Raw genomic sequence first — 12,448 nt, 5'->3', positions numbered from 1 at the left:
ATTGAACGTTTTGGGATGTAGGATGCTAAACTTGTGAGCACTCCTCTTGCTGCTCATTTTAGACTTTCAGCAGAGTTATCACCGCAGATCGAGGAGGAGGAGGAGGAGCACATGTCTCATGTTCCATATGTTAGTGCCGTTGGGAACCTTATGCATGCCATGGTTTGCACTAGTCCAGATATTTCACAAGTGGTTAGTGTTGTAAGTAGATATGTGGCACATCTTGGCAAGGGACACTAGCAGGCTGTGAAATGGATATTTCGATATCTGAAGGATACTACTAGTACTTGTTTGGTATTTGGGGGTTGCAAAGATAATGGTGTTGTTGGTTATGTTGATTCTGATTATGCTGGTGATCATGATAAGACGAGATCTCTGACAGGTTACGTTTTAACTCTCTCGAGTTGTGCTGTGAGTTGGAAGGCAACATTACAGACTATAGTTGCCTTATCCACTACAGAGGCCGAGTACATGGCTGTGATTGAGGCAGTGCAAAAAGATATCTGGTTGAGAGGTTTACTTGGTGAACTTGGTTTGCCACAAGGTGCTACGGTTGTTTACTATGATAGTCAGAGAGCTATACATTTGACTAAAAATCAGATATATCATGAGAGAACTAAGCACATTGATGTCAAATATCATTGTGTGAGAGATATTGTCTTTCAGGACCAAATTGAGGTAAAGAAGATTGGTATCGCAGAGAACGCAACATATATGATGACCAAACCAGTTCTTACACTCAAGTTCAAGCACTGCTTGGATTTGATTGGTGTTCGCAGTATCTGAAGAGGATGCCCTAAGGGGCAAGGTGGAGATGGAGATAGACAGTTTCATTTTTCAGAGAGGATTAATTGAATTCAAGCCAAGGTGGAAATTTGTTAACCAGGTGTCTTGAATTGGGATTTTTCGGTTCAGACCCGTCGACCCGATCGGCTGGTCACACGTCTTCAACCCGACCCGATTTCTCAATCGGGACCTTCTGTATTTAGGGGTTTCTAGAAAGAGGGTTTTTAGTGAGGTTTTATGACATTGTTTTCCGTTGGAGAGGGAAAAAATCGGATATCGATTTGTAATCGCTCAGAGCCGCACAACTTTCCTTCGTTTTAGTGGAATCTCATCGCCTTCTCCCATGGATGTAGGCTGTTGCCGAACTATGTAAGATCTATGCCTCTTTCTCTTTGTGTGTGATTAATTTATTATTTTCTGCATATTTTGTTTTCTCTCTTAGAAATATATTTCGTAGTTGTGGGATAAATCTCGTTTCGTTCGACTTAGTTCCAACAGTTTGGAAACAACTTGACAGACAGGCAGTAAAATTTTGTTTATACCATGAAAATCTTAGAATTTTCCATGAGACAGCCGAAGTTCGATTTGTTTGTTATAAAAGAAACCAAAATATTGATTCATTTTCTTCTTTTCCGAGAGAAATCGTTTTTTCAATGCACTGACCTACCTACCCATTGAAGTTTGTAATTGGAATTTGAGAATAATCAATTAAGTTTAACAACAAACCCGAGCCATCAAAGTCCAAAGTCAAAACCAGGCTCCCCTTGTTTTAAGTACTAAACCAAGACGATTAATTAATCTATTGAAGACAATAACCAAACGACATTAGCCAGCTTCCTCGTTGAAATGGATCCCTTGAACAGAATTTTAAGGAGGTGAACTACCCGATGATACTTTCAAGAAACTTGTTTGGCACCCAGCTTTATTAACTCTCTCAGTCAAGCGACAATGATACAGAGGCATCAGAGGGGAACTGCGGAAGGTCTGTTGCAATGGTGAGCAGAACGGTCTTGAAGGTCGATATCTCTTGCCTGAAATGCAAGAAGAAGCTCCTCAAAGCCATCTCAGGCCTTGAAGGTAACACCAGCGGATGCTGACAGATTCCAATTACGTTTTTGTTTTCCTTTTTAAGTTAATTCTCTTTTTGGGATTCTCAAGATTCAGGCATAGATGCAATTGATTTTAGTTCAGTAGAGTAATTCAGGGGATTATGAGGCTTTGGTTTTTGGTTGTTATTTGTTTTGCAATCCCCGGTGATGTGATCAGAGATTCTGATGATAATGTACTACAGAAATCTAAAGGGTGGAAGAAGAAACAGAAAAATATCCGAGCAATGAATCAGACGATATTTTTTAGCATGAATTGTGCCCAGGATAACGTGAAAGGCCCCGTTTATATTTCTGAAACAGTGAACAAATAAAAATTCAATCCGGATTTTACTGGGTCAGAATGAAAAATAAGGCCGAGATCAATCTGACGCTTCTTTGTTTTTGTTGTTAATTGTGTTAGAATTGTATTAAAATGGAATGGTTCAAATTTGATTCAAATTGAGAGCAGCAGTAATACATGGAGGATGGCTGTGCTTGTGCTCTTGAATTGAGCTAAATGTTGTAGTTTCGGCCACTGACAGGAATAGATAAAATCGAACTGGACCCGGCGAAGAACACGTTGACGGTGACAGGCAACGCAGATCCGGTGCAGATAATTGTTCGAACGAGAAAGACGGGAAAAACCGCAGAAGTGGTGAGCATCGGTCCACCACCTCCTCCGCCCAAAAAAGACGGTGGCGGTGGGGGTGGGGGTGGGGGTGGGCAGAAGAAAGGCGAGGAGAAAAAGGGCGGGGAAGAGAAGAAGAACGAACAGAAAGCCCAGATGGTTCAAGCACTGCCGCAGACTTGTCACGTGTGTGAACAAATGGGCATGCACGTTGGGCCATACGAGCCAGGCGCACAATGCTCCATTTTATAGCTTTTTACAATATTTTAATATTTTGTGTTCTTAATTTTTAAGAATGTTTGGGACGCCGCTATAATTTATTATATAATTATATTATGTTTTTATTATATTTAAATATTACATAATTATCTGACGGGCTGGGTGTAACCGGTTTGATTTAAATCAATGCAATTTTACATTGAACCGGACCAGTTAAATTAAATTAAATTAAATTAAATTTAATTTAATTTTAACTGTCTTATATAAATTAAAATGTGAATATTTTTAGTTTTAGTTGAACCATGGTATCAGTCACCATAAAAGGCGTTTGTGCTTCTCTCGCGACCAACCGAGTATCAGTTTCTTAAGCTCAATCTCCTCGTATAAATTGGCTGATCGACAAAAAATCCACCGACTGATCTGCATCGGAACGGCGGATACCAAGTTACAAGAGCTCCGATTCCGTCTCTAGTTCGGTAACCTCTAATCTCCACAGGTTTTCCAACAACTCCATTCGATTGTATTCTATTCCTTCTCATCTCGTCTTCCTCCATGCATACCGCCTCCAATGCTCTGGCTGTTTTTCTTCTTCCGTCAAGCAGTCCTGAACATACAAATCGGTTCGCTTCTACGTTACCGGAATTTGATGATATGCCGTGACTTACACACTCTTGAACGTTTACTGGTACGTGTGTCTGTAGTCTATGTTTCCGCGAGTCAGAAGGAGGCGGGAAAGTTGGGAGATTTTGTTTTCGTGTCAAGAAAATATGTTATTTCCTATTACTTGCAGGAAACGGAGACGGAGACGGAGACGTTCCCTTCCTCTTTCTTGCTTCCAGATGACAGAGGCGAAGCAGTTGCTTTGAGAAAAGGCAATTGAACACTTCCTTAAGAAAGTTTCTAAAGATGATTTCTTTGCAGTGCTATTGGAATTGGTCTCAGCGGAGGAATGGCTCTAATTGCTCCTGCTTAATATCTCTGCCTATCGGAGTTCCTAAACTCCTTGAATCCACTGTCCCTATCGGTCGAACGGAACCTTACATTGGGACTTCCGATTTGATACTCCATCAGTGCTGGATAGTTTGGCATTAACTGTGCAAGTAACGCAGTGCTTTGTAATGCTGGAGCTGCTTTTTGCAGGAATGGTCACTGCAAGACTTTCAAGATTAGAGGATCCTGCTTAGGCTACTGAAAATCACAGTTGCTCTGACAATGCTTGGAGTTACCACACCGCGTGTAAATGCTGTGAAAGAGAGATTGGCTCAAGAAGGCTACGTGACACTGGTTTTCCACGCCACGGGTGTTGGTGGCAGGGCAATGGAAGATCTTGTTCGAGGGGGTTTCATACAGGTAATATTTCTGAAACTTTGTCTTCTCTTCGTAATTTAATGTCTTCCTTTTTTCTTTTTCTTTTTCGTTCAGAGAAATTGAAGTGCATCTGTGACTTGCAATCGATTCAGTAAATTGCATTTATCAGGTAGAAGCTGCTATAGCTGATTAAAACTGAGGGCTTTAATGACTACAAACAACAGAAGCGCCCTTCTATTTTCTATATGGGGATTTTTGGACATCTCAACAACACTTGTTGTTGATAATGTAGTTGGAGGTGTCATGGCATGTGATAGTTCACGCTTTGATGCCATGACAGAGAACAAAGTGCCCCTAGTTATCCGTAAGGGGACTTTGGATATGGTGAATTTTGGTGCAAAAATTACACTATCGTCCAAATTTGAAGATAGAAAGATTCATATCCACAATGAGCAGGTAATGATACGTTCCTTCCCTTGCATTTCATCATTTGATGTGATTCAATCCTATCCACCTTCATTCCAAAGTATGTTTACGACTACTCATGGCTCAACTAATTTATCTCTTTGGAAATAAATAACTTTTTGAACTGAACGGGATATGGGCTTGGTTTATGTCACTCCTGTGAGATACAAGGCTGTAGTCATGTGAACACCTTAGACTAAGTGTATGCTTGCGCTTCTCTATTTCTATGCAGTTCTCTCATCTAGTTTTATCATTCTTTTAGCAACATCTGAGATTTTGTAGTTAAAAATCAAACTTGTTATGCAGTTCTCTCATCTAGTTTTATCATTCTTTTAGCAACATCTGAGATTTTTTATTTAAAAATCAAACTCGTTAAATGAAATTACAGAACAGAAACTTTTGCTGGCATCATTGCATTGACTGGTAAAAAATGGGTGGGGATGTATATGTCTGTGATCAAACCTCAGACAATAGCTACAACTGACTATAAGGTGCCTTTTTCATTTTAGTCCTCTGGAAACAGTAGTGTATCCAGAATCCAATCCACTAGGGACATGCTACTCTGGCTTTTGTGTTTTTTGCTTGGGACACACTAGCCTTATTATGACAATCCCTAGATTGGGTTTGGTTTATCTTGATAGTTTTGTTGGACCCTACTAAAATAAATAATATAGACCTTTTAAAGTAATTCAGTTGGTCTGAACAAGTCATTCCTCTGCAGGTTTCACTCATGTGAACTACTGTTGAAGAAAATCTGAAGTTTGCCAAATTTATTGCTGAAAAAGTGAACAAGTCATCATCAAAAGTATGTGTTTGCCTTCCACAAAAGGGTCTTTCAGCTTAGATGCACCATGAAAGCCATTTTATGAGGCCCCTATGAATGAATTAGAGAAGCTTGTATTTGCAACTGAAGAAAGACAGCTGAAATTCATCTATTAGAAAGCATATTTATGTTCTTTCTGTATCAATGTTTCATTCAGTTAGTCAGTGGCTGCTATTCTTTTTTGACACGTAAAGGTCTTCAGCATGGGCTAGTTGAGTGGCCCACAGGGTCTTTGGCCCCTGTGACCTGCAAATTTGCCTTCAAGCCCATGCCCTCCCTTCATTAGTACTAACTTAAAAACTTTCTAATCCTTCAGTACAACTTGCTGATTGATTTAGCTGTTATGTCATGCCTTAATAAAGATAAATAATCATAATGTAGTCTATCTTGAGTTCTAGTTTCTAATAATCTGCATTAATCCCGTGTTTAAAGAAAAACTTTGTTTGTTATAAAAAAATCTTTATTAGTGTTTTTTAATTTTTAAAAACTATTATGTTTTTCCTATCTATATTGTTTTACAGAAACAAGTCCATGCTTAACATAAATTCAAAAATGTCAACTGAACAATCATTTTTCTAGTGGATTGTATACCTAGGAATGGATGGCTTGTGGTCTTGATAGTCTGAGTAACCATATAAAATGGTGCATGAGAAAGAAACATCTCTTGATAAATGTCAACTGAACAATCATTGTTCCAGTGGATTATGTAGCAAGGAATGGATGGCTAGTGGTCTTGATAGTCCAAGTAACCATATAAAATGGTGCATGAGAAAGAAACATCTATTGGTATATGTCAACTGAACAATCATTTTTCCAGTGGATTATGTCCCAACGAATGGATGGCTAGTGGTCTTGATAGTCTATGTAATCATATAAAATGTTGCATGAGAAAGAAACATCTATTGGTAAATGTCAACTGAACAATCATTTTTCCAGTGGATTTTCTATTGGTAGGAATGTCTATCAAGTGCTAAATCTATGAGATTCATAAGGATCAAATTAAGATATTGTTATATAACCTGGTACCGAAGATTCTGATGGGTCGTTTTGCAGAAACACTGCTGAGAACATACAAAATCCTACAGCAGTTTAGAAAACAAATTAAGGAGGAGATTCCTATCATCGGAGCTGGTGCAGGGACAGGTATATCTGCCAAATTTGAGGAAGCATGGGGGGTTGTCCTGATAGTTATTTATAATTCAGGCGGCTTCCTGATGGCCAGAACGGGTTCGCTGGCTGGTTTGCTTCCTTTTGCAGATGCAAATTCAGTGGTACTTGACATGGCTAATGAAGTAACCTGTGAGTTCGGAACTCCTATCTTTCTCCTATATGTGTTGTTTCATTTTGAATGAGGTCCCACATGTTTCATTTGAGTAAAGTTGGTTATGTGCAACTCCTCTCTTTCTCCTATATGTGTTGGTTGATTTTGGTTGAGGTCCCACATGTTTCATTTGAGTTAAGTTGGTCATAGAGAGAGATCTTTGATCGTGTGCAAGGAGCAATGAATGTATTTATTTGTCAATCAAAATTTACCTCCATAAATTTTGTGATTTATCGTATCACATTTTAATTTGTTTAGGTGGTCAAAGAAGTTCCTGTTCTTGCCAAAGTATGTGGGACTGATCCATTTCATTGAATGGATTACTTTCTAGGCAGATCAAACCAATCGGGTTTTCTGGAGACCAGAATTTTCCTACAGTTGGGCTCTTTGATGGTGACTTTTGTCAAAACCTGGACGGGCCTGGAATAGGATACAGGTGTGAAAGATGCCTTTAGCTTCATCTTGTAAAATCTAGACCTATCAAGGGCCAACCATTGTTCGAAAAAAAATCTGATGTAAAGGTTTAGGGGCCGTATGGTTCACGGGCACTGGAAAAACCACAAAGGTAGTGTTGTTCAATTAGCAAATTTTAAGGATACACCTATCTATGGTCCTTAAGTTTCAAGGTCCAGTTGGCCTAGACACATGGTATCTGATCTACTTTCCTGTGATTTTATATGAGAATTATTTGACATAGCAGTATTCTATTGCACTGTATTTTAGATATGCACTCCAGTTTATTGAGCTGTTTCTGTTTTTTACATTTCCACATTTTCAATGTTAGCATAGAAGTGGAGATGATTAGAAAAGCCCATGCATTTGATCTGTTGATGACTCCCTATGCCTTCAACCAAGAGGAAACTATTGAGATGGCAAAAGCTGGTGCTGACAACGGCAGGGTCCATTGGTGCTAAGACAGCTGTTACATTTGGAGGACTGTGTTAACCATGTGCAACCAATTGGAGATGCTACTCTTTGGGTCAATTCAAATATAGTAGTGCTCTGTCATGAAGATAATGGGACTTATCCCTTTGCATTGACTTCCCTATCTAGTTCAATATTCCTTTTTAAGGGAAAATTGTCCAGGTTTAGCAGTTCAATCGGTAGTCTGTTTTTTAATGTACTCATCTGAATAACTAATTTAATTTGAGATTTAAATCTTCTCATCAGTAATGATGGTGGAAATGTGTTTCCTTCGAGATTCCTTTTTACGACAATAGTAACTAAAAACGTCTTTGAATGTTTTTGCAGGTCCAATTTTTGGTCCTAAAGGAGCAGAGTACGTACTAAAAAATACCAGAGTTCATGGGTTTTATGGTGCATCAAATATGGAGAGGTTGTCTGTTGAAGAAGCTACTAACGCAGTTAAGCAGTACAGATTCATCTCCATCAATTGAGAATGTGCTATATGTTTGTTTAATATATATAGTGGTTTGCCTGTCAGGTGTTTCTTTGGTAATCATGGCTGTGTATTGTATCCAGTAGGTTAAATCCAATCCTGTTGCATTTCTTTGATTTTTCTTTTTTCTTTTTAAACCTGTCCATATCATATTATTCTTTCTGCTTAATCTCAAATAAAATTCAGATAAATTGCTATTAATAAGCGATCTGCTCTTTCAACTTCACCTGAGATCCCAGTTAAAGCCTTGTCAGAGATACGGTAATGAGTTGAACTCCAGTTCAATCTTTTGACGCAGTCTGCCTTCGGCAAGACCCATAGAGGTAGAACTACGGTGTTATTGTAATCACCTGATCTGTCATGATGTTTTCATTGTACTAGATTTATAGGATTCCTAATGCACTCTCTCATGTCATAGGGGTTTATGTATAAGACCCACTCATGAGAGGGGATGAGGCCCATTCATGATGACTTGATACTAAGCGGCAACCCTGGTTTTCTGTTCCATTTGTTGCTGCAGATTTGGTCTGGAATTCTGTCTCAATGAACTGACATGATTAGTAAGGAACTGAAAGCGAAGGACTGACTCTCCTCTAGCTATGTTACGTGTTGCCTTATAGGTACAACAAGACAATTCATCTCTAGAAGACAAATTTGCTCTGCCTATTAGGATACTTCATTTTCAATGGGTATGAGTGTTATTGGACAGCCACTTCTCAATCTCGGAATATGCGACTTCTTTTCAAGATCTGTGTCTTGATCATCAACCCTCCACCTGCAATAGGAGCATTTGATAAGATACTGAATAGACAGTAGAGTGTTAATATGCATCTGATATGGTGGGATAAGTAGTGGTGGCAATAAAAAGTTTTAGGAGGGGTAAACTATACAGGGGCGGGGGTGCAATCTTGAAGAAAGGGGGCCAAAACACACATTCCCACCCACCCCCTTGCACTCTAGCAAAGGAGTGCTTATTGAAGGAAGAAGCGAAGTTGCTTTTCACTCAATGGAAGTGGACTAGCAGAAGTTCAAGCAAACAGCAGGCACCTAACCCAATAAGACAAATGGGAACTTGGATAGTAATGCAATCTACTCACTTGTAGCTTCCAGTGAGCCTGTGCAAGAAAACCAGCATTGTCACCTTTGCCATGTTAATGCCTAGGCACATCCTTGGCCCTGATCCAAAAGGTATGTAGGTATAGGGCTTTTGCCTCTCCTGTAGTATAGGGCTTTTGTCAGTTTATGCAGAACATTCTAATATCCCGACGGTCAACGGGTAAACAGATTTGCAACCTCCTTAGTCTCAGGGAAATGAGTAGAAAGCAGGAAATAGGATACATTTGAGTTTCTTACATCAAATCTGGAGGGGTTAAATTGCATAGGATTCTTGTAGAAAGAAGGATCATGGTGTATGCAAGTTGCGTCAATATTGACATGCCACCCCTTTTGGATCTTCAGACCTGGTAAAAAAATTGTCATACAAATAAAGCTCCTTTGTTTGGAGGAATAGAACAGAAAACATTTCATAACCAGTAAGTTGTGTTACAGGTACGAGCTGTCTTGTCAGTAATAACTAAACTGAGACTGCTCCCATTGGGGACCACTAGTACACACTGGGTCTTCACCGATCGTAGAAACTGTGAATTAGCCCGTTCACGTGGGATTCAGGTGGGGAACAGTAAAGAGCCATTGGCCTCTTGGCCTCTTGCTCCTGCTACTGCTACTGATCTGTCAACAGACCCAAAAACTTAAACAAACAAAGAGAGTAAAGATCACCTTCAATTTTGCAGTCATCAAGTGCAACTCGGGGAAACCACAGCAACACGTTTGACATTCTCAACGTTTCTTTCACAACCTACAAATTTCATCAAGTAGTTACAGGCATATTGCAACTTCTCAACATTAAGCAGTGCTTAACTAAGAAAAACGATTTAGTTGATGGATTGCTCAGAGTACCTTGGAGCCATAGGACATGGCATTCAGATGTTCAAGTGTAAGGGCCCCTCCGTCAGGCCTATTCTTGGCTATCAACAGCTGTTCTTCCTGCATTATTGACATCATCGAATAAATACAAGAATCTGACAAATCCGGCAACACTGGAACACCCTTTGCAAATATAGGATTTTTTTTTTCTCATATAAGCAATAAACGGCAAATTGATAATCTTTTCTTAATCCTTAAACATTTGTTTTTCATACTCCATTATGATTGAATAACTAAACTAAAAATGAGAAAATGGATAATCTGACTTAATTTGATAAGTAATTGAACTTGAATGAGTTCCCAAGCAAATATATCTTTAAAATCAGTTTTCTTTCTGACCCTTAACAGATCCTGTGCTTGCTGGTTGTCATTCAAGAACTTGACACTCCACATCAGAGCAGCCGCAGTGGTAGTCTGCCCAGCTATAATCAGCGTTAGTAAATTATCCATTATCTCGTAGTCATCTAATCTCTCGTCTGGCGGCAAGGAATCTCTCTGCAGCATCGACTGTAGAAAATCCTCCCTGAACTCTTCTCTGTTTCGTCTCTTCAGAATCATCTCTCTGAACAGTTTCATGAGCTTTTCTCGTGCCTGCACACGTTCAAAACTTGTAGATTCAAACGTTTTAACGAAAAGAGCAAAATCAAGGGAAATATAGACATTAATTATCATTCTATTGCATTTGTATATTGTCCTATACGGAATACGAATAGTAAATACTAATGATAATTCTATCTTGAATTTACCTTAATGCCCTTGTAGTATCTGGTGCCGGGGATCATGACTGGAAGTGACAGCATGGCGTTGGACACGTCATCGCAGAGCCTTTGAATTTCGTCCAACATGACAGGATCGCTGACGCTCATCAGCATGTCACACATGGCATCGAAAGCCACCTGAACATCATAGTGATTTCAGTTAATCACCGCTAACTTGCGCTGAATCCATATTTTATAATTTTGTCTGCCGACTGACGATCCTCGTATCTGTCGACGGAAAAAAAAGAAATGGAAGAAAAGGTTTCTGCAGATTCATGTTTGTCCATTACTAACAGTAATGGTGGATGATTGGCAAAGTGAGAGTTTGCCTCGTTCTCGTTTCGCATAGAAACCACGGACGTCATTCTCCTGAAAATGACCCATAAAGTTCAAATTCCTTGCCTCCTGCCTGCCGCCTGCTGGGTTTAAGTTTAAGTGACCTGACTTTTTTTCTCTAGCAGTTTGTCCCGAATATGGTACAGATGAAGCTTAAAAGCAGATAAATGGATTTGTGTGTTTTTGAGTGAGAACATTCTAAGATTATGAATTTTTAATCTACCTTCATGCTGAAATCAAGGACTCGGAAGCTCTCCCCGCTTGCTGCTTTGATTTTCAGCCTATCTAACACCATCTTGTCAAATTTTTTTACAAATTTAGACAAAGATGGCAAGGAAAAAGGATCTGAAAGCAGCCGTCTGATCCGCTTGTGGCTCTCTTGAGGGACACACAGCAAGCTTCTCCTTCCTACGGCATCCGCCATGGATTTCACGTACCCTTTGTTGAATTGCACGAAATCGTTACCGAAAATCATTTTTGCACCTTCCGGACTCGGAACGAATACGTGGGTCTTCCCAAAAATCCTCGTTTTGAACCACTTTCCGTGCCTAATACAAACAGCTACCTCTTTGTTAATTAAACACAGTCAAGACAGAAGCAACATATATGTATGTTTGTACTCTTTACTTTTGCATCTGTAACGAATCTGACGCCTTATTATAAATATCCACACTTAAGCATGCATTGCAGGAAGTTCCTCGCGGTGGAGTCTTCCACTCTCCTGTAATTATCACAGACTGAGAAATATTTTTTTCTCTTATTCTGAGCTTTTAGATAGATCGACTCTGTGGAAGGAAGAGAATATAGATGTAGAATACATAAAAAAAATGAAGAAGGAAGATGTTACTGACCAAAGACGACGAAGTCTAACAAACTCGTAGCATCCTTTCGTTCCGTTAGTTGCAGACAAGAAGGCGAAGGTCTCACCGATAAAGGGCCAGCTCAGCCGACCAGGAATCTCGCTTTTCCCTCCTCTATGGCTTCTCCAAGCCTTGGAAAACAAGATGGAGAACCCTATTGAAACCAGAACCAGCTTCACTACATCATAGGAGCTATAGCTGTAGACGAAGGAGAAGAGCTCTTCTCCTAATTCACTCGACATCTCAAGCTTCGCAGACGTGCTCAAAAGCAGAAAGATCAGGGAGTAGATCATTTTTTTTATAGGGGAAGAAAACCCCAGTGAGACGAACGTGGGGGCCGGAGGTATGGATAAAATATAAACGAAAACAAGCAATTTTATTGGGAATTGCTGATCTTGAAAAAGATTGAGAACAGTAGGTTGATATAAAGGAAAACAGTTCTATTAATCTTTCCAACAGTGTAAATCAAGAAGC

General features: G+C 39.5%; 1 protein-coding gene across 1 annotated transcript; it reads right to left on the bottom strand.

Annotated features, from left to right (window-relative positions):
• Positions 1 to 8,703: 8,703 nt before the first annotated feature.
• LOC137940909 (abscisic acid 8'-hydroxylase 2-like) lies at positions 8,704 to 12,216 on the bottom strand. Its single transcript, XM_068786022.1, has 9 exons — positions 11,966 to 12,216; positions 11,338 to 11,662; positions 10,767 to 10,916; positions 10,360 to 10,611; positions 9,994 to 10,080; positions 9,814 to 9,892; positions 9,391 to 9,497; positions 9,135 to 9,253; positions 8,704 to 8,812 (listed from the first exon to the last, which is right to left on the bottom strand). The coding sequence occupies exons 1-9, from the start codon at positions 12,214 to 12,216 to the stop codon at positions 8,704 to 8,706; spliced, it is 1,479 nt and encodes a 492-aa protein (XP_068642123.1).
• Positions 12,217 to 12,448: the final 232 nt, after the last annotated feature.

Source organism: Aristolochia californica, unplaced genomic scaffold (assembly GCF_029961685.1).
Source record: "Aristolochia californica isolate CCGP_79_NKW_82.1479 unplaced genomic scaffold, dmAriCali1.0.hap1 SCAF_9, whole genome shotgun sequence".
NCBI lineage: Eukaryota > Viridiplantae > Streptophyta > Magnoliopsida > Piperales > Aristolochiaceae > Aristolochia > Aristolochia californica.
Note: the sequence above shows the minus strand (reverse complement) of the source record. Positions and strands in the feature narration are given on the sequence as shown.

Bases quoted from the DNA above. Each gene is read 5' to 3' on its own strand.
- LOC137940909 (XM_068786022.1), bottom strand. From the start codon at position 12,216: ATGTCGAGTGAATTAGGAGAAGAGCTCTTCTCCTTCGTCTACAGCTAT. The intron at 10,612-10,766 runs GTAAATTCAAGA...GAACGTGTGCAG, and splicing joins GATACTACAAGGGCATTAAG to GCACGAGAAAAGCTCATGAA. The intron at 9,498-9,813 runs GTGATCTTTACT...TTTTTTTACCAG, and splicing joins TGATGACTGCAAAATTGAAG to GTCTGAAGATCCAAAAGGGG.